Here is a 25650-nt window from a genome sequence, read left to right as displayed (position 1 = left end):
AACCCATAGACTCACAAATACATTGTTATCAGAGCTATTGCGGGAATACAAGAGGTCAGTGGAAGGGAAAATTAAAGGGAATAAAGAGCATGTTGAAAGAGGAGGAGGGAAATGAGGAATAAGAACAAAAAAAAGGAGAGATTTACTGAAGGGCGGGGCCAGGATTTTTAACACTGGGAAGTCCATAATGAATAGTCTAGATGTTAGCAAGTTTGGAAATCTCGGTTCATCGATTACCTCACGGGTTAAGGGTTATTATGCAGGAGATAGCGGAGACTCAGCAACATGAGATTACAGTATAGAAGATCATCATAGAATCCCGACAGTGCGGAAGGAGGCCATTTGAGTCTGCATCTTAGGAGAGTGATCTAAGAGAAGAAGAGGAGCGCCAGACCAACATTGTCAGTGAAATAATCAAAGAAGGGAGAGATGTATCTTGTCTGGCAGCTGAGAATGACAACTGTAAGATGTATGGTTTTTGGCTTGTGGAACAGAACAGGACCAATCTCAGGAAGATCGTGCAGAAGAATTTACCCTGATGGGTTACAAATGAACACCTGAAATGAGCCTGAAATATGAGGGGCGGGATTCTCCATCCAGCCGCACCCTTTTCTTGGTACAGCGCGTCCCCGCCGGCAGTGTGATTGTTCGCCCCGGCAGCCGGCCAATGAGGTTTCCCATTGTGAGCACCCCAACGCCGTTGGGCGTGAGTGGGTTGCTGGCGAAACGGAGGATTCAGCCAATGGAGAATCCAGAACGAGATGTTGAATGATACCATAACGAGGGAACTAACTCAAGTGATTCCAGTCCCACAGGACTGTGACAAAAATGGGCTACTGCAGAGGTAATTGATTGATATTGCTAACCCAAGTCATTCCAGAGACCACAGAAGATAATTCCTTAGTTAGGGTTGAGAATTTGGGCTTCATCAAGTTTCCAGTCGAGACAGGTGTTTATAACTTCCCTCCAGGTGAGCCTGGATGGATGGGACTACATGGGTTGGTCCAGATTTGGGAGGCTGTCAGCGGAAGAGGAATGTGCCTGTCCCAATTATCTGTTGTATCGTGAAATTCCTGTTTGCAAAATGAATTGGCACCAGGAGGTTGTGCTATGTACAATTTTACCATAGTAATAGGGGACTTGGAGAGTGTTCCATTTAGGACGGTTTATGAGGGGCATGGGGAATCTTGTTAGAGGAGTAAGCATCAACTCTTTGTGATGAGTAACCAATCATGTCCCATAAGCTGTCAGAGATGCATGATTCCTAAATGGCCAGGACCCAATGGAGAATACAGAATATACTTGATTAAAGTACCGTCTAGTCTTATCATCACTATTGGAATGAAATGAGTGATCATGAACTGACTGTAAATGTGGCTAATGTTGGGTATGATATTCACCTACTACCAAAACACCTCACCAATCTTAAAGATAAAACAAAAGGCTCAACTGTGAGATTTTACTAAATTTCCTGAAAGATTGAGGAAAACGAGCAGGTGTTCGCAAATTAGTCAGGGGTGGGGGAAAGACACCCATGGTGGAAGGCATATGGAATTGGGGCCTGAACCCCCGGATACATCCCTGGATAAGAACGATTTTACAGATTTTGATGATTGTGCAACTTTTAATAATAATATACCTGCTAACTGCCAACCGAGGAATGTGAATGCGAAGGATGGTAAAATCCATTGGTGATTCTGAGCGGGAAGCCTCGTGAAGAGGATAATGATTAACTGCTATTACTCTACAACATTCAAAGGGGTGGAATAATGTAGGCTTTTGCTACATACCAATGCAAGTAGTTTTGAGTCAATCTTTGTTATAATAGAATCATAGGATCCTGCAGTGCAGGAGGAGGCCGTTCAGCCCATCGAATCTGTACCAGCCCTCTGAAAGAGCACCCTACCTAACGACTGTTGCCTGATGTTTGAAATAGTTTTTTTTCGATTTTATATATATGTATACAATAGTTTGTAGCCTCAGCATCTGGAGTATCTACTAAAGGAGAGGATGCAAAGGGTGGTGGGAGGCAACACATCAAAGATACTGCAGAGCACGATGGAAAATGTTCAAATTATAAACTCAGAGTGAAAGGGTTCAGTAAAAGGTAAATGGGTGATAAATCACAGAACTTAAAACTCCGCAAGACTGCAGAGTTCAAAGATTTTTTGTAACAAAACAAATGGACTTTTTTACCTTCAGAAGAAACAGAAATCCTTTCCGTGATGGGTGCAGACAGTGTTGAGTGGTTCACTTGACAGGAATAATTCCCACCTTCATTCCAGTCAAATAGAGAAAGATTCAGGAAGCTTGTAATGGAGAATGAGCCATCACTGTTAGCGCAGAGGGTCCCATTCATACTGCCGTTGGTGACTGACCATCCATCTTTAAACCAGGACACTTGAATGCTCTCAGGATAGAACTCCAGTGATGTGCAGATTAGCTGTACACCTTCATTAGGGGAAGGCAGAGTCTCTGCTCTTAACCGGACTGTGGGAGAAGCTGCAAATCAATTGTAACAAATTATTAAACTGCTATGGTTTAGGTTGTTTGTCAGTTTTGAATATTCCCTCGGGCTTGGTGAGGAGTCACGAGGTATCAACTGTCGACTACGTGTAGCTCATCTGAACATTGAGGAGGAGGCATCACGACCACCCCCTCGATGGCCAGGGACCCACCTGACACAAGTTTCAGGTGAGCCTGTAAATGGGTGAGCAGCCCACCAGTCTGAAACAAGTGAGCGGTGGGCGGCTTCAACATGAGGCCGATGTAGATCCCTGAGTGTAACCAGATATAATTAGGCAGCGCTTATGCTGAGAACAGTCTTCCCAGTTCTATAAAGGAAATGAACAACCAATAGGTGAGGAAGGAGTATGTGGGGGGAGGGCAGGCCAAGAAGAGCTAGGTCAGGAGGAACCAGGTCAGGAGGAGACAGGCCAGGAGGAGCCAGGCCAGGAGGAGCCAGGTCAGGAAGATCAAGCCAGGAATAGTCAAGCCAGGAGGAGCCAGGCTAGGAAGAGCCAGGCCAGGAGGAGCCAGGCTAGGAAGAGCCAGGCCAGGAGGAGCCAGGCTAGGAAGAGCCAGGCCAGGAGGAGCCAGGCTAGGAAGAGCCAGGCCAGGAGGAGCCAGGCCAGGAGGACCCAGGCCAGGAGGAGCCAGGCCAGGAATAGTCAAGCCAGGAGGAGCCAGGCTAGGAGGACCCCGGTCAGGAGGAGCCAGGCCAGGAGGAGCCAGGCCAGGAAGAGCCAGGCCAGGAAGAGCCAGGCCAGGAGGAGCCAGGCCAGGAAGAGCCAGGCCAGGAAGAGCCAGGTCAGGAGGAGCCAGGTCAGGAGGAGCCAGGTCAGGAAGAGCCAGGTCAGGAGGAGCCAGGTCAGAAGGAGCCAGGCCAGGAGGAGCCAGGCTAGGAGGAGCCAGGTCAGTAGAGCCAGGTCAGGAGTCAGGTCAGTAGGTGCCAGGCCAGGAGGAGCCAGGTCAGGAGGAGCCAGGCCAGGAGGAGCCAGGTCAGGAGGAGCCAGGCCAGGAGAAGCCAGGCCAGGAAGAGCAAGGCCAGGAGGAGCTTGGTCAGGAGGAGCCAGGTCAGGAGGAGCCAGGCCAGGAGGAACCAGGTCAGAAGGAGCCAGGTCAGAAGAGCAGGTCTGCAGCTCAGGCCTCAATCTGCACAGTTTTCGATGTTACTTGACAGTTGTGTCCAGCTCTCCGTCCACCCAGAACCTCTTGTACCAAATGCATTCTTGTTTTGTGAAATGAAGTTGATATATTTACACCTACGTTAAAGCAATTATTTCTGAACATGTTAGCAATATTAGGTTAGGTTTTTACTGTATACCTGTCCTTCAGTACAGTATGCCTGTATACAACACACTGTATACACTATTTGCGTGGGATAATCCGGACCCCCCCCCATGGCGTGTTTTCAGGTGGCCCCTCATTGGTTGCCAGCAGGATCTTCCAGTGCCGCCGATGTTTTCAACATTTTGCTTGGCTCGTCTGTCCCGCCACTGGAGAACCCGCCGCAGGGAGTCACTTCAGCAGGACTCGAAGATCCCACCAGTGGGAAGGGCTGGAATATCCCACCCTTTGTATTTTCTTAACTGTAATTAACCTGGACCAAGTTCTGTTTGTCTGTCTTTGCTCTGTTGGCTTCCAGACTGCCAATGCCTCAACATTAAAATTCTCAACCTTGTTTTCCAATCCCTTCCTGACCGTGCCACTCTCCACCCCTGTAACCTCCTCCAGCTCCCCTAATCCAGGCCATATCCTTCTGCTGCCAAGACCCAAAGCTGTGTAATTCCTTTCCTAAGCCTCTTTATCTTTTAGACAATCCTTGAAACCTACTTTTTTTGACCAAGCTTTTGCCCTTCTGCCCTAACGCCTCCTAATGTGGCTCAATGCCAAGTCCTGTTTGAAGCTGCTCTTGTGATGTACTTTGAGATGCTTAACTATGCTGAAGGAGCTATATGAATACAAGTTGTTGTTGGAGGTTTCACTAATTCTCTATTTTTGACCTATAATATAGAAATAAGCATAAAACATTGAAATCAGAAGAGTGATGAATGCAAAGTGTTTTTGAGTTGCGGAGGTAAAACTCACCTTCCACTGTGACGAGCGTACCTTCTCCAATTTTGCTTCTTGGAGGAGGAGGTATTTCAAAATGAACTTCACAGAAATAAATGTCGGAGTCATTTAAATGAAGATTGTAGATGGTTAAAGATGAGGATTTTCGCAAGAGGTTCACTGTAATGTTAGCATATTCTGTGCAATGCCTGACAGAAGTAAGATTATTTTTATTTGCCAGGTGGTGACATAATACTTTTGCACTGGTGTTTCTCCTCCATATAATCCTCCATTGTTCATCTGTATCGCTGAATGAACAATTTATTTGGGCAATGTCCCCCTTCAACACTCTAATCTCAGATGGCGTTTGGAAGACAGATAAGTTTTTGCTTGTCACTGCAGAAAGTACAAAAAGGAAGAACATGATACCATCTCTATCAGTAAGGAATTTATTCTATGCTGGAAGTAAAACGCAATTCGTAAATTGTAGCTCAACGAATTGAGTAAATATAACGACCGATGTGAACCTTTACCCCTGAAAAAGTTACATTGTCTGGGTGTATTGATGATTTAATAAAATCTGTGTAAATCCAATTCTAAAATATCCTTTATTGACCTTGTGTAATTTCAAGGAGGAATTAGATCTAGCCCTTGGGGCTAAAGGGATCAAGGGATATGGGGGAAGGTGGGATCAGGGTATTGAACTTGATGATCAACCCTGATCATAACGAATGGCGGAGCAGGCCGAATGACCTCCTCCTGCTACTATTTTCTATGTTTCTATGGCCTCCTTCCTTCAAATCATTGCTTCCCCTTTTTAATTAAAAAATAATTGTTCTCAGTTTATAATCTTGAGTTCCTCTTTTCAATTTCTGCCCTCTGCCCCCCCCCCCCCCCCCCCCCCCCCCACCACCACCCTTGCATTCACTCAACATGATATACAATAAAAATGGGCTTCACCACAAGTCCCATTGGTAATTCATGTAGAAAACACTTCCAGATGGTGGATGTAAAGGTGTAGGTGATGCAAAACAAAGGATTTTCCTTGGCATATTTGACAAAGCCAGGTTAGGATTCCATAGAACGTGCAACCAACCATTCCCGGGAACAGCAACAACTCACACTCTGATACCCTTGTGTAATAAAATATCCCAAAGCACATTATAGAAATGGAAATAAACAGACATTTGGGCAGTGGTTGAAGGAGGATTGGGCTGGTGGCCAAAAGGGTAAATTTTAAGGAAGCTATAGGCACCGAGGAGCAAAGAAATAATTAGGAATGTGAATATTACAGAGATTATGGGTGCATTTTGTGGCTAATTACAGTAGTAGGACCCATTTCTCTGCATTGATTTGGAAAGTTAAAGTACGGCATATTTCTGTTGGCCGCTATTCCAGGAAAGCATTTTCCTTCTTTGTCCTTCCCCTGAAATGAATGGTGACTGCCGTCTTTTATGATGATGTGGAGATGCTGGCGTTGGACTGAGGTGAGCACAGTAAGAAGTCTTACAACACCAGGTTAAAGTCCAACAGGTTTGTTTCAAACACTAGCTTTTGGAGCACTGCTCCTTCCTCAGGTGACTGCTTTGATTCACTGATGAAGGAGCAGTGCTCTGAAAGCCAGTGTTTGAAACAAACCTGTTGGACTTTAACCTGCTGTTGTAAGACCTCTTACTGTCTTTTATGATGTTAGCCTTGAATTAAGTCTTACCTGCAATTAGGAAGAAATAAAGCAAAACACAACGTTTGATCACTTGTGTTCCCATAGGTATCATTTCATTTGTCTCATCCTGAAGGTATAAGAACAAAAATAATTAACTTTGATAAAAGAATAAACATGTGGCTAGTGTGTAATTTACAGCAACAACCAACACCCATAGCATAAAGAAATGTTCCAAGGTGCTTCATAATGGGTGCAATTTTCCAAAAATTGAACAGGGCATTGGATCGGGCAAGAAAATCTTTGTGAAACTCGTCAGCTTCACAGGCGCTTTTTCCCGCCTGTTTTAACAACATTCTGTGCAATTTGTTCCCTGTTCCAGGTTGTCCTTTTTCTTTTAAATTTGGAGTAACAAATTTTTTTTTTCAAATTAAGGAACAATTTAGCCTGGCCAATCCACATTGCACATTTTTGGGATGTGGGGGTGAAACCCACGCAGACACAGGGAGAATGTGCAAACTCCACACGGACAGTGACCCAGGGCCGGGATTTGAGCCCGGGTCCTCAACGCCGTACGCAGCAATGCTAACCACTGTGCCACCGTGCTTCCAGTTTCCCTTTGACACATTGCTTACTTTTGTTCTGCTATTAACATATTCTGATCTCTTAATGTGCCACTATCAGCACCCTTCTTCGCCACGATCACCACCATTTACATTCCCTTTGTCTTTTTGTCCACATCTTTGTGTCAATCTCTTCCTAGCCTCCACATATTGCTGGAGGTGCAAGAGGTTGAACAGTTTCCTGCAGGTACGTTTCACTCTGGTGGGAGCTTCATGGTGATGGGGTGAAGTGTTACAGCAAGAAAGATGGAAAGGAATGTTGATGCACTGGCACAGCCCTGCTTGACCCCTGTTTGCACTCGTATTGAGGAGGATGCTCCGAATTTCAGGATGCTCCACAATCTCTCACGATTGACAGAGTCGAAGACCTTTGCGAGATCGAAGAAGGCCATGTGCAAGAGTTGATGCTGCTTCCCGCATTTTTCCTGGATTTGTCACCTGCTGAAGATTATACCCATTGTGCCTCTTGATGGGTGGAAGCCATATTGAGTCACAGTGAGAAGCTCTTCAGCAACTGGGAGGAGGCGCTTGAGGAGGATTCTCACGATGACCCTTCCTGTGGAGGAGAGTCGGGAAACCCCTCTGTAATTTCTGCAGTCGGACCCGTTTCCTTTCTTGAAGATGGTCACAATTACGGTGTCTCTGAGATCTCCCAGAATGCTTTCCTCCTTCAGACAAGGGTGATGAGGTCAAGCATTCATGTCAAGAGTGCCTCACGGTTGTATTTTAGCACTTCAGCGGGGGTTCCATTGCCCCGGTGGCCTTGTTGTTTTTCAGCTGTTGGCAGAGGCAGACTTACACTTTTGGGGGCCCCACGCTCTCCCTCTTTGCAGGGACCACACGTCACGCCCTATTTTCTGGGGGCATGGTGACCTGCCCCCAATTACATAGATGCCCCGCCCCCATGGCATCAAGCCCTGCCCCAATGACAAATGGCACAGCCCCACAGCCCACAGCATTAGCTTTGACAAAGAGTCATCTGGACTTTTCTCTCCCTACAGATGCTGCCACACCTGCTGAGATTTTCCAGCATTTTCTCTTTGGTTTCAACCCCAATGACGTTGAACCCTACCCTAAAGAGGCCGAGTCTCACCCTAATAATTTAATCTCCGCCCCAATGAGGTACAACCCCACCCCAATGATATCAGACACCACCCCTAATGACATCGAGCCCCGCCCAAATAATATCAAGCCCCATTTCCAATGACATTGAGCCCCATTCCCAATGACATTGAGCCCCACTCTCAATAACATCAAGCCCCACTCTCAATGACATCGAGCCCCTGTCTCAATGACATCTAGCCCCAGTCTCAATGGCATCGAGCCCCACTTCCAATGACATCGAGCCCTAATCAGAGAAAGAAATTACTGACACCACAAAAGGCAGTAAATTAAATATGAAAAAGCAACAGGAAGAAAGATGATATGATGTTGGTTCCTACCTAGGCCTCTCACTCTCAGCCCTGCCTGGCTGGCCTCTTGCTCTGGTGAGCTGCTCTGAGCTGGTCACTGCTGCCCAATTCCTCCATGGCATGAAACCGGCACTTGCCTGACCTTCTTTGCACTTCCTCTCTGCTACTCTGTCTGCTCACTTCTCAACGCTCGCTCAGGTAGCCCAGCCTCGAGCCTCAATGACCGCTTGTGCTCCTGGCTGGCATCCCTCAGGGTCCCTCACTAAATGTTCTTAGCTTGCTGATGTGAGATCACATCAGCAAGCTTACAACAGCTTTGGCCAGATGAGATTCAGCCGACGTGATCCCTCTGGGTGCACAGAGATAAGTATAGCCAGTTTTCCTGGTTAAGCAGGATTTTTCATTTGTTTCCTCATTCCTTCATGGAGATTTTTTCGAAGTTTTGGTTTCTTTCCTCACAAGCAACAGAAATTAAAGTAAAATCTAAGTCAAATGATGTGTGGGTTGCAAATTAACTGATAATCTGAAGCAACCAAACTTGAACCATGTGTGATAACATGCAAACATTTGAATTTGATCCTGTTTATCTCAGTTTGATGTTGGCACATCCCTAATATATTAAACATTTTTTTTATGGGATGTGGGTGTCTCTGGCAGAGCCAGCACTTATTCAAATATAATTTTAGAGTATTTACCAGACACCCACATTGCTGTAGGTCTGGAGTCACATGCAGGACAGACCAGGTAAGGATGGCAGATTTCCTTCCCTAAGGGTCATGAACCAGGAGGGTTTTTACACTAATAATAATAATCTTTATTGTCACAAGTAGGCTTACATTAACACTGCAATGAAGTTACTGTGAAAAGCCCCTAGTCGCCACACTCCGCCTAATCGGGTACACGGAGGGAGAATTCAGAATGTCCAAATTACCTAATAACACGTCTTTCGGGACTTGTGGGAGGAAACCGGAGCACCCGGAGGAAACCCCCGCAGAAACGGAGAGAACATGCAGACTCCGCACAGGCGGTGACCCAAGCCGGGATTCGAAACTGGGATCCTGGCGTTGTCAAGCCATAGTGCTAACCACTGTGCTACCGTGCTGCCCACCTATGCTACCGTGCTGCCCACCCATGCTACCGTGCTGCCCACAATCAACAATGGTTTCACGGTCATGGTTAGACTTTTAAAATTCAGATTTTTATTGAATTCAAATTTGAACCGGGGTCCCCAAAACATTATCCTGGGTCTCTGGGTTACTGATCCAGTGACAACATTGCTGCACCACTCTCTCCCCTTGCTGATCTGGGTATTTTCTCAGTTGTAACACGGATGGGTACTGACAACACAGCTTGGCCAATGTGCACAGGGCACCTGTGAATCGGAAGATGAATGAAAATGGACAGAAATTGTTAGAAATATGCTGATCCCAAAGATTCTGTAGGATGAACAGCTACTTCCAAACCAAGCTGCAAAGTGTCATTGAGACATCCAAGGTCATGCCAGCTAGATCTTATCGTCACCAATGTACTCAATATTCGTAGCTATTAATGCGCTGACGGTGACACTGACCACTTTGTAGCAAGGCCGGGCTTCAGCCGAGGAAACTATTACCACTTTAAAGTTTGGCCTCAGATCAACATTTGCTGTACCAATAGTGACCCAGGAATTCCTCAATATCCTTGATCAGGCTCTTTGGGACAACAAACCTCAAGGCCAGAGAGTGGTATCAAAGTGGGATCATCTGTATATCACCATGTGGCGCAGTGGGTAGCGTCCCTGGAGCCAGAAGCTCTAGGTTCAAATCCTACCCCAGGACTTGATGGCCAAGGGAGGTGCATTCATAATGCAATGAACACATTGAGTTTCAACCTGTACAATCTCTGCTGACATGAGTTTCTCGAACGTGGTGATGCATTTCGACATAAGCAGACACTTAGTTAGCTCGCCAAGCAATGGAAAAAAAAATTTGCAAAAGAGGTAAAAGCTCACTTATTAATCAGCCAGACCTGGCTAGACCTTCAGAATTAGTTACACAAATCTTGAGCATATTGACAAAATTTGGAAAATCACATTTGCTCCTTTAACTGAATTTATTGGCTCGAAGCATAAATGTGCCACCTGGTGGCTGACAGTCTGTACTATAGCAATATTATCTCCCATTGAAAAAAGAACATTTGGTTTCTTGCTCGTGGCTAAGAGTATAGGAACAACAAAGAAAACAAGTGGATTTCTTTTCAGGTCCTAGTATCACTTTGAGTTGCCAACAGGACTAAAATTATGGAAATAGCTTGCGATGATCTTTCTCACTCCGAATGTAGAAGCAGAAACTTATATCACTCTGGCCTGCCTGGGCCCTGATCCCCGGCACCTTGAGCTCCCTGGCACCTGTACTCCTTAGGCTTACTCTCCCCTGCATGTCCACCCCCTGGTACCTGCGCCCCGGTATGTCCGCTCCTCAGACCCTACACCCCGGCCCTCGGTTTCCCACGCCCTGCACATAGGCTCCCCAGCCCTTGACTCCTTAGGCCCCACTCATTGCCTCCTTAGCCCTCGGCTCCCTGGGACCCATTCCTCAGCTCCCCATCTCACCGGCCCTCAGTTCCCTGGTTCTCTGAACCCCAGGCCCTGAACTCACTGCTGCTGCTGTTGGTTCAATCACAGATTGTTTCTCTCCCACATTTGCTGCTGAAACAATATGGAAGAAACAGTCCGAGATTGGAGGAGTGATCCTCCCATTCAAACTGAACTATTTGACCGGCATTTGGCTCTGGTTCTGAGGGCTACACAGAAGGGCTTCACGGGCTGCATCCGGCCGTTGGGCCTTACGTTGGACAAGCCTACTCTAGCCTTAGCTCCACTCTCTACCATACTGTGGCCTACAACCATTTACCCTCCCTTAACCACTGGTGGCAGGATTCCCCTTTGGAATCCCTCTTACTCAATCCCCCTGTGGAAAGTAGAAAGTACAATGTGGAAAGTAACAGTACTTTCCACATTCAAAAGCCACCTGAACATTTGACAGGTGTCTTTGGCCACCTCCCTGAATTCTATCCTACCCATGTTTTCTTCTGATCTACAATTATGAAATGTCTGAGGGGACTTTATTATAAAGGTGCTGTATTGATGTTATTGGGCCTCAAGCCCTTCAGTTACTCTTCACATTGGGTAGCTCAACACCATTGAAAATGATTTGCTTCCACGGGCGTCCATCAGTCCATGATCCAAAGTGTGATGTCAAACATAACCAGGTAGGGTGTACAGGATGAAATCTAACCCCGTTCACCAATAGTATTTATGTGGGGTACAGACTGATCTGACTAGAGGACAAATAACACTCTGATAGGCCAAAATGTCACAGGCTAGAAAAGACTGCTTTAATTTTTTTCATCCAGTATTGGATGTTATCTTAGCCTGCGGATGTGAGAAAACCCAGCGGGAAGCTCTACAGTGAACTCCTTCGCTTCCACACTGATCTCTGGGGGATCCCCACCAGAAGTGATGGTGGAAGCTAAATTTGGACGGGCACATTCATATTAAATACCGGCAGCACGGTAGCATGGTGGTTAGCATAAATGCTTCACAGCTCCGGGGTCCCAGGTTCGATTCCCGGCTGGGTCACTGTCTGTGCGGAGTCTGCACGTCCTCCCCGTGTGTGCGTGGGTTTCCTCCGGGTGCTCCGGTTTCCTCCCACAGTCCAAAGATGTGCGGGTTAGGTGGATTGGCCATGCAAAATTGCCCTTAGTGTCCTAAAAAAATAAGGTTAATGGGGGGGGTGGGGGTGGGGGGGGGGGGGGGGGGGGGGGGGGTTGTTGGGTTACTGGTATAGGGTGGATACGTTGGCTTGAGTAGGGTGATCATTGCTCGGCACAACATTGAGGGTCGAATGGCCCGTTCTGTGCTGTACTGTTCTAAGTTCTAAGTTCTAAATGTCAGCGATGGAAATATTTCAACTTGCATGTTTCCTGTCACCAACACCGGTGCCCAGTGTTAGTCAGGCAGGAGGATTTAAAACTGAAAGGGTATCAAAGACCAATGCAATTGGTTGTAGAGTGGTCAATTGAGTGCGCCGATTAAAGTTTTACCTCAGTTAATATTGCTAGGCGCACTACACTACAGCAAATGCCACAAGGATTTCCTTTCCCTCTGAAACATGAGAACTGGGGCGCGATTTGATGGAAAAATTTCAAAGTGTCATTTTTGGCAGGTGTTTCTCGATGGCCACTTGGCGAGATTAAGGCCCATATTCTATGGCACTTGGTGCCAAAAATGTGCCCTCACGAGATTCACGCCATTCCTGGCTCCCTCACCATCTGATTTGTCCGACTCGCACCTGAGCTGCTCGTCGCCAACAAGAAGGAGGTGTTTTTAAACGCTCCCTCACCACTCACTCCCAGCCAACGCACAACCATGGCAGTGCGCAGACCTGCTCCTCGCTTTGGGAATGCCCATCTGGCCTGGCTCCTCAATGCTGGTGGATGAGAGGCGGGGCTGTGACGGGATGCTAGAGATCTAAGTCCTCACACCCAATGAGAAATGGGCCCTGAAAATCGAGGGGTTGTCCGAGGAGAGAGAAGACACTAATAGCGAGGTTGGTCTGCACCAGAGACATGAGGCTCCACTTCCACTTCACCCAGGTGTCCTGTCTCAAGTGAGTTGTCCATGTCAGACGAAATAATCCTTCTCTCTCACTGACCACATGTCCATTGTCTTGCAGTATCTCCATCTGATGAGGCCGGGCCATCTGGAGACCCCCCCCCCCCCACTGCCACCCAAGAGGCCACCTCAGAGGACAGCTCCAAGGAGACCACCATTGATACGTCACAGCTTACATCCCATCTTTCAACAGTGCAGAGACACACATCTCGGTGGGTGACATTCGTGGTCAGGCTTCTGGGGTACAATCTGGTGAGCACCACACAGCTGCTGATGCACATCAGGTGGAGGCAGGAACCCCCAGGGCGACACAGCTGTCGGAGGTCTGCTGAATCCCAGGACTCAGCTGGCCCCGAGTCAGATGCCAAGCCTGTGGACAAGGTTCTCCCAGAGCTAATGCAGATGATAGGACACAGCCATGACATTCAGAAGAAGATCTCAGCGGCATTCAAGTGACGGGAAAGTCAATTGGAGGAGTCACAAAGGCTTTGGTTGCAGGAGATGGTGCCGGCAATGCGTGGCACTGAGACCAACACTGCTCGGGTAGCGACCGCAGTGGAAAACCTGAAGCACGACGTTCTTGTCTTGAGTGGTGGTGTCCAGGTCATGGCTCAGTCTGTGACGACCATGACTGAGAGCCTCAACATCATATCCCAGACGCAGGTGGACATTGCTGAGGCACTGCAGAGCGTGGCCTAGTCACTGAGGGCGTTTGCACCATGGTGCAGGCAATAGGGATCCTCCACAAGTGGCAGGGCCATATGACTCAGAGGCTTCCGGAGCTCATTCCAGTTGCCTCTCCATCTCATGGAGACCCCCAGGATCCCACGGGCACTGTCAGGCAGGAAGAAACGCTGGAGGCCAACACCTGCCACCAAAGAGTCGATGGACATCTCCAATTCCTCTGAATACCCTCTTCCTGACACCGCCACATCTCTCGGGCAGAAGACAGAACAGGGTGGTACGGTGACACCAGTAAGTCGGTTGGGGGCCCCTGGCTTCAGGCACTCCAAAGGATGTGCGCCAAGGGCATCAAAGGCCACAGGGCTTGGAAATCAGCAGGCTACCTCCACCTCTGATGTGCATCCTGGGACATATCTAGACGCAATGGTAGACCACAAAAAAAAATGGTGTGATGGAGGGGCGGGAAATGGGGTTGGGAGTGGGGATTGGGGTGGAAGGAAATGAATAGGGATAGTGGGAAGAAGGGAAATGGGGGGAGGGTGGATATACGGAGGAGGGGGAATGTGGAGGGTGGGAAATGGGGGACGGGGGGATTTGGGGGAGTTCAGGTGACGGACGCAGCCTGGTCCTTTGAGAACCTGGAGACGTTAAGGGCCTTCATGGTTCTCCAGGCACGCCCTCCAGTCCCTCCTGGTCTGCCCCTTCCGCCTCAGACATGGCCACATGTCCCACCTCCTCCACCTCCAGCATGTCGCCATGTTGTGGAGGGCAGACCACCAAAAAGCGGGAGACCCTCTGGGGGGGGTGTACTTTAGGGCAGCAACAAAGCGGTCCAGACATCAGACCCGGATTTCCCGGCAGCACGGGGGTGCCCACAATGCAAAATCCCATTGGCTGGCTGGTGGGACGGAGGATCCCACAACTGGCGGGGGTGCGCTGCACCAGAAAATGGGCGCGGCGGGATGGAGAATCCCGCCACTTATGTTCCAATCGTATCACCTCTCATTCTTCTGAACACGAAGGAATACAGACCCAACCTGTTTAATCTTTCCTCATATGGGCAGTCCCTCCATACCCAGGGTCATCCTAATAAACCTCCTCTATACTGCCTCCAATGATAATAAACCTCCTCTATACTGCCTCCAATGATAATAAACCTCCTCTATACTGCCTCCAATGATAATAAACCTCCTCTATCCTGCCTCCAATGATAATATATCTTTCCTTAAATAAGGGGATCAAATCTGTAAACAGTATTCCAAATGTGGCCTGACTATGACCTTGTGTAGTTGCAGCAACACCTCTTTACTTTTATACTCCAGCCCCCTTGAAATAAGTGGCAGCGTCTCATTGAGCTTCCCTATTACCTTCTGCAGCTATATGCTGGCTTTCTGCGTTTCACTAACGAAGGACCTCCAAGTTCCTTTGTGCTACATCTTTCTGCAGTCCCTCTCAATTTAAATAATAATCTGCCTTCTCATTCTTTCTTCCAAAATGAACAATCTCACATTTTCCCACATTGAGTTCCATTTGCCAATTTTCTGCCCACACACTTAACCTGTGAACACCTCTCTGTAAACTATGTATATCTTCTATCCAGCCTGCCTTCCCTTCCACCTTTGTATCATCCTCAAATCTGGCCACAGTTCCCTCTGTTCCTTTCTCCAAATCATTCATATAAATTGTGAAGATCTGCAGTCCCAGCACTGATCCCTATGCACTCATAGAATTTACAGTGCAGAAGGAGGCTATTTGGCCCATCAAGTCTGCACCGGCCCTCACACAAGCCCACTCCACTGGATACTGCCCTCCAACCTGAGCAAGCAGCGTTCAAAGTCGCTAAGTCCTCCTGACAGGTTTTCCTGATGGGGCACGGTGGCACAGTGGTTAGCACTGCAGACTCACAGCTCCCGGATCCTGGGTTCAATTCCGACTTCGGGTGACTGTCTGTGTGGAGTTTGCACTTTCTCCCAGTACCTGCGTGGGTTTCCTCCGGGTGCTCCGGTTTCTTTCCACGGTCCAAAGATGTGCAGGTTAGATGGATTGGCCAGGTTAAATTGCCCTTAGTGTCCAAAAATTGGGTTACGGAGATAGGGTGAAGGTGTGGGCTTAAGTAGGGTGTCTTTCCAACGGCAGGTGCAGACACGATGGGCCGAATGGCCTCTTTCTGCAATGTGAATTCGATGATTCTATAATCCTATGAAGAGGGTCGGTTCTCAATCATGAAGAAAATAGTCTTGAAACTGTATGTATTTGGCAAGGTTAGCTGGTTAATCCGATTGCAAAACATTCTTTGTGGACAGGAAACCTGCAATAACTCTTAAAGGACTACAGCACGATTCTTCTCTTTTACAGTTTCTGCTCAATATAGGCGGCATTGTACCAACGCCAAATCCCAGAACTGCTGCCCCAAGTCTACGCTGGAAGGTGCCATTGAGAAAAGTGCAAGTTTGCGAAGTGATGGGGAACCTCCTGGTGGTCAGTGCTGTCTCCCATGTTGCTGTCATCTGGGGAAACTATGCAGCTAATAATGGCTCAACACGTAAAAGGAGGCGAGCCACTTGAGTGTTCCTATGGCACCTTGGCCCAAGTAAAGAGGACACATGTATGAAGTGTGAAGAGGTGTAGCTGATGATTGGTAAAACTGAAATTCCTCATTACCCTGCCCACACAGGATGTTTGTCATAGGTATCAGAATGCAGATCTTCACACCAGCTTGCACCCAACCCACATATATGTGTAACATCCGTGTGATGGAAATGTCAAATATATCGTATTCCGAGACATTTTTAGAAATATTTAATTCGAGTTAGAACTGGACCTGTGGTTAATGTACTTTATTTGTTTAGGACACAGGGCAGCGGCTCAAATAATTGTGCGCTTTGTGAAAAAGGTCAAAACTTTGCACACTGATACTTTGACTATTATTAGATATGCTGCTATAGATAAGTGGTATGTATAGTTTGCCAAGTCTTTGGGCGCAGTTCTCCGGCCTTGTTACGCTCTTGCTCAAGCGAAACGAGGCCGGTGAATAGTGGGAGAGGCAGAAAACGAGAACCGTGGCAGGCGGTGTAACCGGCCCGTTCCTGTAGGTGAAATCAGGATCTTGCCCTAGCGTGACGAGAAACCAATTATCACCAGTTAAACCCCATTTTCATACAATTGATGGGAGCCACCCATTATTCAACGGCCTCCCGTGATTGAGCGGCCACCCCAGCAAGTGGTCACGCCGACGCCGATTAGTTCTCCTTTTGAGAAACGTGAACCTGGCAGAAGGGCTTCTTGGCGCGTCGAGGAGATAAGTAGCCAGATTTGCTCACAGGCAAAGAGCCTGGGGGTGCTGTGCTTGCTTGGCAAGAGGTGGGGGATCCTCGGCTGGGGATGGGGGACCCTTGGCAGGGGTGGGCCGCCATGGGAGGGTGGGGGGGGGGGGGGGGGGGGGGGGATCAATGGAGGAATGGAGGGTCCCGGGGTGGGAGCCATGCTGTTTGTCAGTCTAACTTCCTTCTCCCAATCCCTGACGGCTATTGAACGCTATGGCAGGGATATAGGGCGCTAGGCCGGGCGACAAGACGGCGGAGACGGCGGCAGCAGCAGTGTCTGCAGATGCTCGAGGCAGCGGCCCATGTGCCAGAACCCACCCCACACCTTGAGGACCCGGCCGCCCATCAGGCCAGGGAGGGACCCAGAGGGGGAGTCCCGCGGTGGCCCAGGGTGTACAGGCATCGCTGGTCATTCAATCAGATGATGAACAGAGTGCGCTGCAGGAGATTCCGCCTCAACAAGGAGATGCTGCAGCACCTGTGCCATATCATCGTGAACTTGGCACCACGTGGAGGAGGAGGACACCTGCCCCTGGTGGCTGTCAAGGTCCCTGCAGCACTGAACTTTTACGCCTGAGGATCATTCCAGGGCTCGAGTGGGGACCAGTGTGGCATCTCACAGGCCACAGCCCACAGTTGCATTGAAAGGTAACGGATGCCCTGTATGCCCGGGCGGAAAACTTGTGGAAGGGAAATTAATGTGAGGAGTAGTTGGCCACTCCACATTAATATCTGAACAATAGGTTAGAAGGTCAGGTAATGGAAAAACATACTGCTTAATATTTTGCTCTCGGCTTTATTTTGATAACACATTGTCCTCCCGAAAGATAACACATGCGTAGAACAATTGTTTTTTATAGCAAGGGAAAAGCATTCATATTTCCTCTTGCGAATGTTCCCAAGGTTTTAATTCTTCAGAGTTGTTTATTTCACACTATAAATATAATGGTTTTCAACTGTATAATTCTGTAGAATGGCTATTTAGGCAGACCACGGCCCTCTCTGCAAATATTTGTGTCAAATAAATTTCCTGAATCGAAGCTCGAAGAATTTGTCTTTACTATAATTTCCATGACAAAACTAAATCGTCTGAGACATGGACGAAGCCTAACAAGATGCCCAGGCAGTAGGTTTCTCGGCCATCGCCGGGATGCTCCAGGTCCAGCGGGTAATAGATGCAACACATGTCACCCTGTGCTCACCGGGCCATCTGGGGGTGCCCTCTGTTAACCGAACGGGGTTCCACTCCCTCAATATTCAGCTCGTATAGGGCCACCAGATGAAGATAATGCATGTGTGTGCATGCTTCCCGGGGAGTGTGTACGACAGCTACATCCTGGGGCAGTGGGTCATCCCCAGCCTCTTCTTGGACCACTCCAGGATGGGCAGCTGGCTCTTGGGGCATAAAGGGTATCCGCTGAGAACCTGGCTAATGGCACCAGGTCAGAGGCCGAAGACCCAAGTGGAGACCCGGGCTGTGATTGAGCGGTGCATCGGACTCCTCAAGATGCGGTTCCGATGCCTCGACCGCTCCGGTGGTGCCCCTGCAGTACTATTGCTGAGAGGGTAGCCCACTTTGTTGTGGTCTGCTGTGGTCTGGCACAGCAGCGGGGTGACGAGCTGGAGAGGGGTGATGAGGAACATATGGCCACCTCCAAGGAGGAGGAGGATGATGAGGCAGCACCAGACCAAGTGAGGAACCGGAAGACCAGTCGGAGGCTGCAGGAGAGACAAAGTGGCAAGGGTCCGGCAGGCCCGGAGGGCCAGGGAGGCTCTCATACTCACTCACTTCCCTTAGGACATGGCTCGGCTCATCGTCAATACCTTACCCACCCACCACCCCCATCTCCCACTCGCTCGGGGTCTGTGTCACATCACTCCAGGGCGCTGGGACTGTGTCAGCACTGTCAGTGGGTCACTGTCAAGGGCAGGGGGTGATAATAGCCCACAGAGAGCTGAGTGCCGGTGCGCCTCAAACTATGCCATTGTCTGACCCCTGCCTGTCTGCTGAGTGCTTGCTCACACCCATCACCTGCACACGGTGTGCCCAGAAGGAGGATGCCTGGAGAGATGGGCCAAAGGTCGAAGGTCGGCCCGCATTGCGGTAGAAAGTGACAGAGTCATCATACTGGTTGTGCACAAGAGCGTTTAATGTGTAATACAATTTTCCACTGTCCCGATGGTGCCGCCCCCCCTCACCCCCCTCATCCCATACCTACCCCCCTCACCCTGTTGTCCCTCCCCCTATGTCCTCAGTGATCCTCGTGTGCTTGGCCTTCCTAGATCTGCCACTATGTCTCGTCTCCCCAGGATGCACATCAGAGGTGGAGGCAGCCAGCTTCTTACTTTGGCCCGTGGCCTTCGATGTCCCTGCTGGGCATCCGCTGGGTGCTCTGGGGCCAAAGGGCCTCACCGCACTTGTTGACAGCACATGTACAGCCGTGCCGCCCTGTCCCATGTGCTGACTGCGAGACGCAGCCTCATCAGAGGGGTGTAACCCAGGGGGAGCTGCTGGCCACCATCCCCACCTCATGGAATGAGTCCGGATTGGCACCCAGCGCCCCTTCCTCCCACTCGGTGCCCATGGGGCCCTGGGGTTCACTTTGGAATGAAGGTGCAGCTGGTTCGAGCCCCGTCTGCCCTGCATCATCTGGCTCTGCCAGCCCTTGCGGTTCTCCATGGTCCACAACATGGTGTCGACGCCCTCGGCTGATGCTCCTCAGTGACTGGGCCATGTGATGTACCATCGATTGTACGCGAGGTTAGTGATTTACCAAAGTCTGGCTTTAATTGACTAGAACACAGCTCTGCGATCGTCTACAATGGAAAGGGACGATCGTCAGGCGTCTGAGCATTTATACCTCGTTAATAGAGGCGTGGTTAACTCAGCCTCTCGGCCAATCGGTCGAGACGCACATGACCGACCAGGGCCAATGGTAAGCCGACGTTCTGGCCCAATGGCAGACGAGTATGCAGATCATATCACCACATTCACCCCTTACGGAGAAGGAAGGCGGGGGGTGGGGGGGGGGGGTGTGTGTGAACGAGAACCAGGGTGGGGTGGGAGGGGGGGGGGGAGAACTGGTGATATGAGTAGCCGTCGGGAGAATAATTTTCTCTCCGTACCTTATCGAATTTGGGGGCTTCCCACTGGCCCAGACATAACGATATTTACAAAAAGAAAGTCCATGGGGCTGTAGAACTCTAGAAGGATTCGATCAGTCTTTTGGTGGTCCTTGACGTCCTGGCCGAGCGCCGCAGTGGAGGAGTTGTCGTCGGATCGGCTGATGGTCCTGCTGATGTCCTGGAGTCCGGGAGCGATAGACTTCGAGTAGTCTCTGTCACCTGAGCTGGCCGCGGAGACGCCATGGATGAGGGATGGGGAAGCTGAGTGGGGTGCTGGGGTGAAAAAGGGGAGGGGGGTTCTGTGGTGGGGGGGGCCGCAGGCCGGCTGGTGCCAGGTCCCGGAGGGAGACCGTGTCCTGCCGACCGTCGGGGTACTCCACATACGCATACTGCGGGTTAGCGTGGAGTAACTGGACATGCTCCACCAACGGGTCGGACTTGTGCATCCGCACATGCTTCCGGAGCAAGATGGGCCCGGGGGTGACCAGCCACGTCGGGAGAGGGGATCCGGAGGACGACTTCCTGGGGAAAACAAGAAGACGTTCATGAGGTGTCTGATCAGTTGCAGTACAGAGGAGTGAGCGGATAGAGTGCAGTGCATTGGGGAGCACCTCTTGCCATCGGGAAATAGGGAGATTTCTGGACCGGAGGGCCAGTAGTATGGTCTTCCAGATGGTACCATTCTCCCGCTCGACCTGTCCGTTACCCCGAGGGTTATAGCTGGTTGTCCTGCTAGAGGCAATGCCCCTGTCGAGCAGGAATTGACGCAGCTCGTCGCTCATAAATGAGGACCCCCGATCGCTGTGTATGTACGCGGGGTAGCCGAACAGTGAGAAGATGGAGAGTAGGGCCTTAATGACGGTCGATGTGGTCATATTGGGACAGGGAATGGCGAAGGGGAAGCGGGAGTGTTCGTCAATAACCGCCAGGAAGTAAATGTTGCGGTTGTTAGAGGGAAGGGGCCCCTTGAAGTCAATGTTAAGACGTTCGAAGGGGCGGGATGCTTTGATCAGGTGTGCGCGCTCGGGGCGGTAGAAGTGCGGTTTGCACTCGGCGCAGATGTGGCAGTCACGGGTTACTGACCTGACTTCCTCGATGGAGTAGGGCAGGTTGCGGGCCTTAATGAAATGGTGTAGGCGGGTCACCCCTGGATGGCAGAGGTCTGTGTGGAGGGAGCGGAGGCGGTCTGTCTGCGCGCTGGCGCAGGTACCGCGGGACAGGGCATCAGGAGGCTCATTGAGCTTCCCAGGACGATACAAGATATAGTTGTACGTGGACAACTCGATCCGCCACCGTAAGATCTTGTCATTTTTGATCTTGCCCCTTTGTGCATTATCAAACATAAAGGCTACTGACCGTTGGTCTGTGAGGAGGGTAAACCTCCTGCCGGCCAAATAGTGCCTCCAATGTCGCACGGCTTCGACTATGGCCTGGGCTTCCTTTTCCACAGAGGGGTGGCGGAGTTCGGAAGCCTGGAGAGTTCTGGAGAAGAAGGCCACGGGTCTGCCCGCTTGGTTCAGGGTGGCCGCCAGAGCAACTTCTGATGCGTCGCTCTCGACCTGGAAGGGGAGGGCCTCGTCGATGGCGCGCATCGTGGCCTTTACGATGTCCGCTTTGATGCGGCTAAAGGCCTGGCAGGCCTCCGTCAACGGCGGGAAGGTCGTGGTTTGCATGAGGGGACGGGCCTTGTCGGCGTAATTGGGAACCCATTGGGCGTAGTACGCGAAGAACCCCAGGCAGCGTTTGAGGGATTTGGGGGTATTGGGGAGAGGGAGTTCCATCAGGGGGCGCTTGCGTTCGGGGTCGGGGCCTATCACTCCGTTACGCACTACGTAGCCGAGGATGGCTAGACGGTCGGTGCTAAACACGCATTTATCCTTATTGTACGTGAGGTTAAGGAGTTTTGCGGTTTGGAGGAATTTCTGGAGGTTGGCGTCATGGTCCTGCTGGTCGTGGCCGCAGATGGTGACATTATCAAGATACGGGAAGGTAGCCTGTAATCCGTACTTGTCGACCATTCGGTCCATCTCCCGTTGGAAGACCGAGACCCCATTTGTGTTTGCGGGCTGATGCGGAGGCATTCGGGCTTGATGCGGAACTCCATCTTCAAAGTCGTAGTCAATTAAATTGATGTACCATCGATTGTACGCGAGGCGAGTGATTTACCAAAGTCTGGCTTTAATTGACTAGAACACAGCTCTGCGATCGTCTACAGTGGAAAGGGACGATCGTCAGGCGTCTGAGCATTTATACCTCGTTAATAGAGGCGTGGTTAACTCAGCCTCTCGGCCAATCGGTCGAGAGGCACATGACCGACCAGGGCCAATGGTAAGCCGACGTTCTGGCCCAATGGCAGACGAGTATGCAGATCATATCACCATGCCATACAGTTTCTCAGCCATACCCACCTGAAAGCGAGACATGCCCCACAGATCCTCATGAAGGTCAGCCTGGTACTGGGTGACATCCCCAAGCGAGGCAGACACTCTGTCGCGACCCTCAGCCATGGTTGTCACCGACTGTGTCCAAGGCGTCATGCAGTCGGCTTCACTAATGGTGAACCAGGCTCTCCACGGTGGTTGCCATCCTTACTGGCCTCGGTGCCACTCATTGCCGGTAACATCTCCTGCAGCCGTAGCCTCTCAGACTCCTCCCAGCGGATATGTATCTGCTGGAGTGACACTGACATCACCCTCTGAATTTCCAGCCATTCCCTATCGTCTCCATCAGCTCCGGGTAACCCTGTATCACAGGCTCATCATCAGGCTGGGACCCAGCTGGGTCCTGGGATCCAGCAGCCCTCCGACTGCTGTCTCACCCTGGGGGTCTCGCCTGAGGGGTTTCTGCCTCCACCTGGTGTACATCAGCAGTAGTGCGGTGCTCAGCAGATTGTGCTGCAGAAGTCTGACCCTAGCATTTCTCACCGAGGCCTGTGTATCTGTGCTGGGGGAGGGTGGGGATGACAGCTGTGCCACAATCACAGTGGCAGCCTTCGAGATCTCCTCCGAGGTGGTCTCCTGGGAGGCTGGAGAGGGGGCCGCCGGGATGGGCCGACGCTGTCAGCAGGAGGACATGTGGGGGAATGGACATGTGGCCAATGGGAGGGATGGGTCAATTGGTCAGTAAGGTAATAACGGGGTGGCACTGTGGTTAGCACTGCTGCCTATGGCGCTGAGGACCTGGGTTTGATCCCAGCCCCGGGTCACTGTCCGTGTGGAGTTTGCAGATTCTCCCTGTGCCTGCGTGGGTTTCACCCCCACAACCCAGAGATGTGCAGAGTAGGTGCATTGGCCATGATAAATTGCCCCCTAATTGGAATAAAAATAATTGGGGGCTCTAAATGTATAAAAAATAGTAAGGCAATAACAACTTACGTTTGAAAGGTCCCCCGGGTGGAGCCAGTGGTTCCTCACCTCTGCTGCGTCCACCAGCTTCCGCGTGGGCGATCACTCTGTCCTCAGAAACACCGGTAACCTCCAGGGCACGCTCCTCGAAGGAGGTGAAGATTCTTAGGTCTGGCACCCCTCCATCAGTCTGGTGATTATGGGAGAGCTTTTCCTGAGGAGACACAGAGAGGGCATCGTTAGCCACACACGTGGTTCACAGTGGTGGGAGATTGGGTGTGAAGGGAGGGTTGGAGGGTCTTGAAAGGGGAGGGGTGGGTAGAGGGAGAGGTGGAGTCACATGGAGAGTTGGGGGGTGGATGCTCCAGTGGGGGCGGACAGGTCTCGGTGAGGGGGTGGGTGGGTGGGGGGGGGGAGGGGGGGGGGTGGCATTGGTGTCTACTCACTTGTGCTGCCCGATGTAGGCCATTGACCTTCTTCCTGCTCTGTAGGCCGGACCACCTGGTCACACTCCCAGTGCTCAAAACTGCTGCCTCCTCGTCCCAGGCAGCACTGGCTGCCCTATGGCTAACCCTCTGGGACCCCCAGGGGAACAGAACATTCCTTCTTGCCTCCACCGCGTCTATCAGCCTGCCAAAGTCAGCGTCCTGAATTTGGGGCTGGTCTCCTCGGCACATTGTTGCGAGCTGGCTGGGGTTGGCTCTGTAAGTGCTGCTCGACCTTATTAGTGGGGGGCTGGCAATGGCGGTCCTGGCGAATCGGCTGGCAAACCTTCATTTGCAGTGAGAAGCCTCTGAGGCCTCATTAAGTGGACCAATTAACATTAAATAGCATTGCCGGCCTCTCTGGCCAAGCTACCACACTTAGGAATCTTTCCGGAGAATTGCGCCCTTTGTGTCTAAAATATGCTGGTGATTTCAGACTAACAGCTCGTCATAGATTTGGATGGAGAAAGGCAAGTCCATTGGGAGGCTTGATCTCAAGGTTTTGGTGGGGTTATGGGGGCATCTAATTCAATCATCTAATCGCATAAACCGATCATGGTCCTTGTGATTATAGTGTTGGAACGGTTCTAGTGGATGGTTACCAGAAGATCAGGTTAGCAAAACGTATGATAAGCAAGTTGGATATATACTGAGATAAAACAATGACGGCAAATCTTGCAGCCATATCTGTGCATCAATCAGCACGAGAGAAGAGCTAAACATCACACTCCAGTTGAAAAAGGAGAATGTAATCGCTCAGCTCATAGCCTGATGCTTGTGCATAGAGTTCTGTGAGTGACTTAACTTGTTTAACAGAGCAAAATTAATGCCATGCATGTAGGCAGATCAAAAGCTGTCCTTTTCCTTCTAGATAGTAGCGGTCAAAGGTTTGGAAGGTGCTGTCTCAGGAGCCCTGGTGAGTTTTCATAGATTTCATAGAACAGTACAGCACAGAACAGGCCCTTCGGCCCTCGATGTTATGCTGAACCTTGTCCGAAACCAAGATCAAGCTATCCCCCTCCCTTTCGTTCTGGTGTGCTCCACAGGGCTGAAGGAGGCCATTCGGCCCATCGAGTCTGCATCGGCCCTTGGAAAGAGCACCCTACCTAAGACCATACCTCCACCCTATCCCCACACCTCCACCCTATCCCCATAATCCCTTTAGCATAGCCAATCCACCTAACCTGCACATCTTTGGACTGTGGGAGGAAACCCACGTAAACAGGGGGAGAACGTGCAGACTCTGCACACATAGTGACCCAAGCCGGGAATCGAAAGTGGGACCCTGGAGCTGTGAAGCAACTGTGCTAACCGTGCTGCCCTACATTATACATTAGTGGTGGAGGGAGTGAATGTTTGCGGAGGGGGTACCACTCAAGCGGGCTGCTTTGTCCTGGAAGGTGTCGAGTTTCTTGTGTGTGGTTAGAGCTGCACTCATCCAGGCAAGTGGAGAGTATTCCATTACACCCCTGCCATGTGCCTTGTAGATGGTGGACAGACTTTGGGGGGGGGGGGTCAGAAGGTGAGTTACTCGACGTAGGATTCCTAGCCTTTGACCTGCTGTTGTAGCCACAGTATTAATATGGTTAGTCCAGTTCAGTTTCTGATCAATGGTAACCCCCAGGATGTTGATTGTGGGGATTCAGCAATGGTAATGCCATTGAATGTCAAAGGGCGATGGTTAGATCCTCTCTTGTTGGAGATTGTTATTGTTTGGCAAGTGTGTGGCGCAAATGTTACTTGCCACTTGTCAGCCCAAGCCTGGATATTGTCCAGATCTTTCTG

The 25650-nt window shown here is 50.3% G+C and overlaps 1 protein-coding gene across 1 annotated transcript in view; it reads right to left on the bottom strand.

The window, feature by feature from the left end:
- Window positions 1-8534, bottom strand: part of LOC119968603 (immunoglobulin kappa light chain-like) — a 39959-nt gene extending 31425 nt beyond the window's left edge. Inside the window, exons 1-4 of the mRNA XM_038801227.1 lie at window positions 8280-8534; window positions 6266-6344; window positions 4591-4950; window positions 2197-2502 (exon numbers count right to left, since the gene is read on the bottom strand). Of these exons, the coding sequence (XP_038657155.1) occupies window positions 2197-2502; window positions 4591-4950; window positions 6266-6329 (730 nt within the window). The 5' untranslated portion in view covers window positions 6330-6344; window positions 8280-8534. The remainder of the gene's footprint in view (window positions 1-2196; window positions 2503-4590; window positions 4951-6265; window positions 6345-8279) is intronic.
- Between the last annotated feature and the right edge of the window lie 17116 nt (window positions 8535-25650).

The sequence above is a fragment of the Scyliorhinus canicula genome, chromosome 7 (genome assembly GCF_902713615.1).
Source record: "Scyliorhinus canicula chromosome 7, sScyCan1.1, whole genome shotgun sequence".
NCBI lineage: Eukaryota > Metazoa > Chordata > Chondrichthyes > Carcharhiniformes > Scyliorhinidae > Scyliorhinus > Scyliorhinus canicula.
Note: the sequence above shows the minus strand (reverse complement) of the source record. Positions and strands in the feature narration are given on the sequence as shown.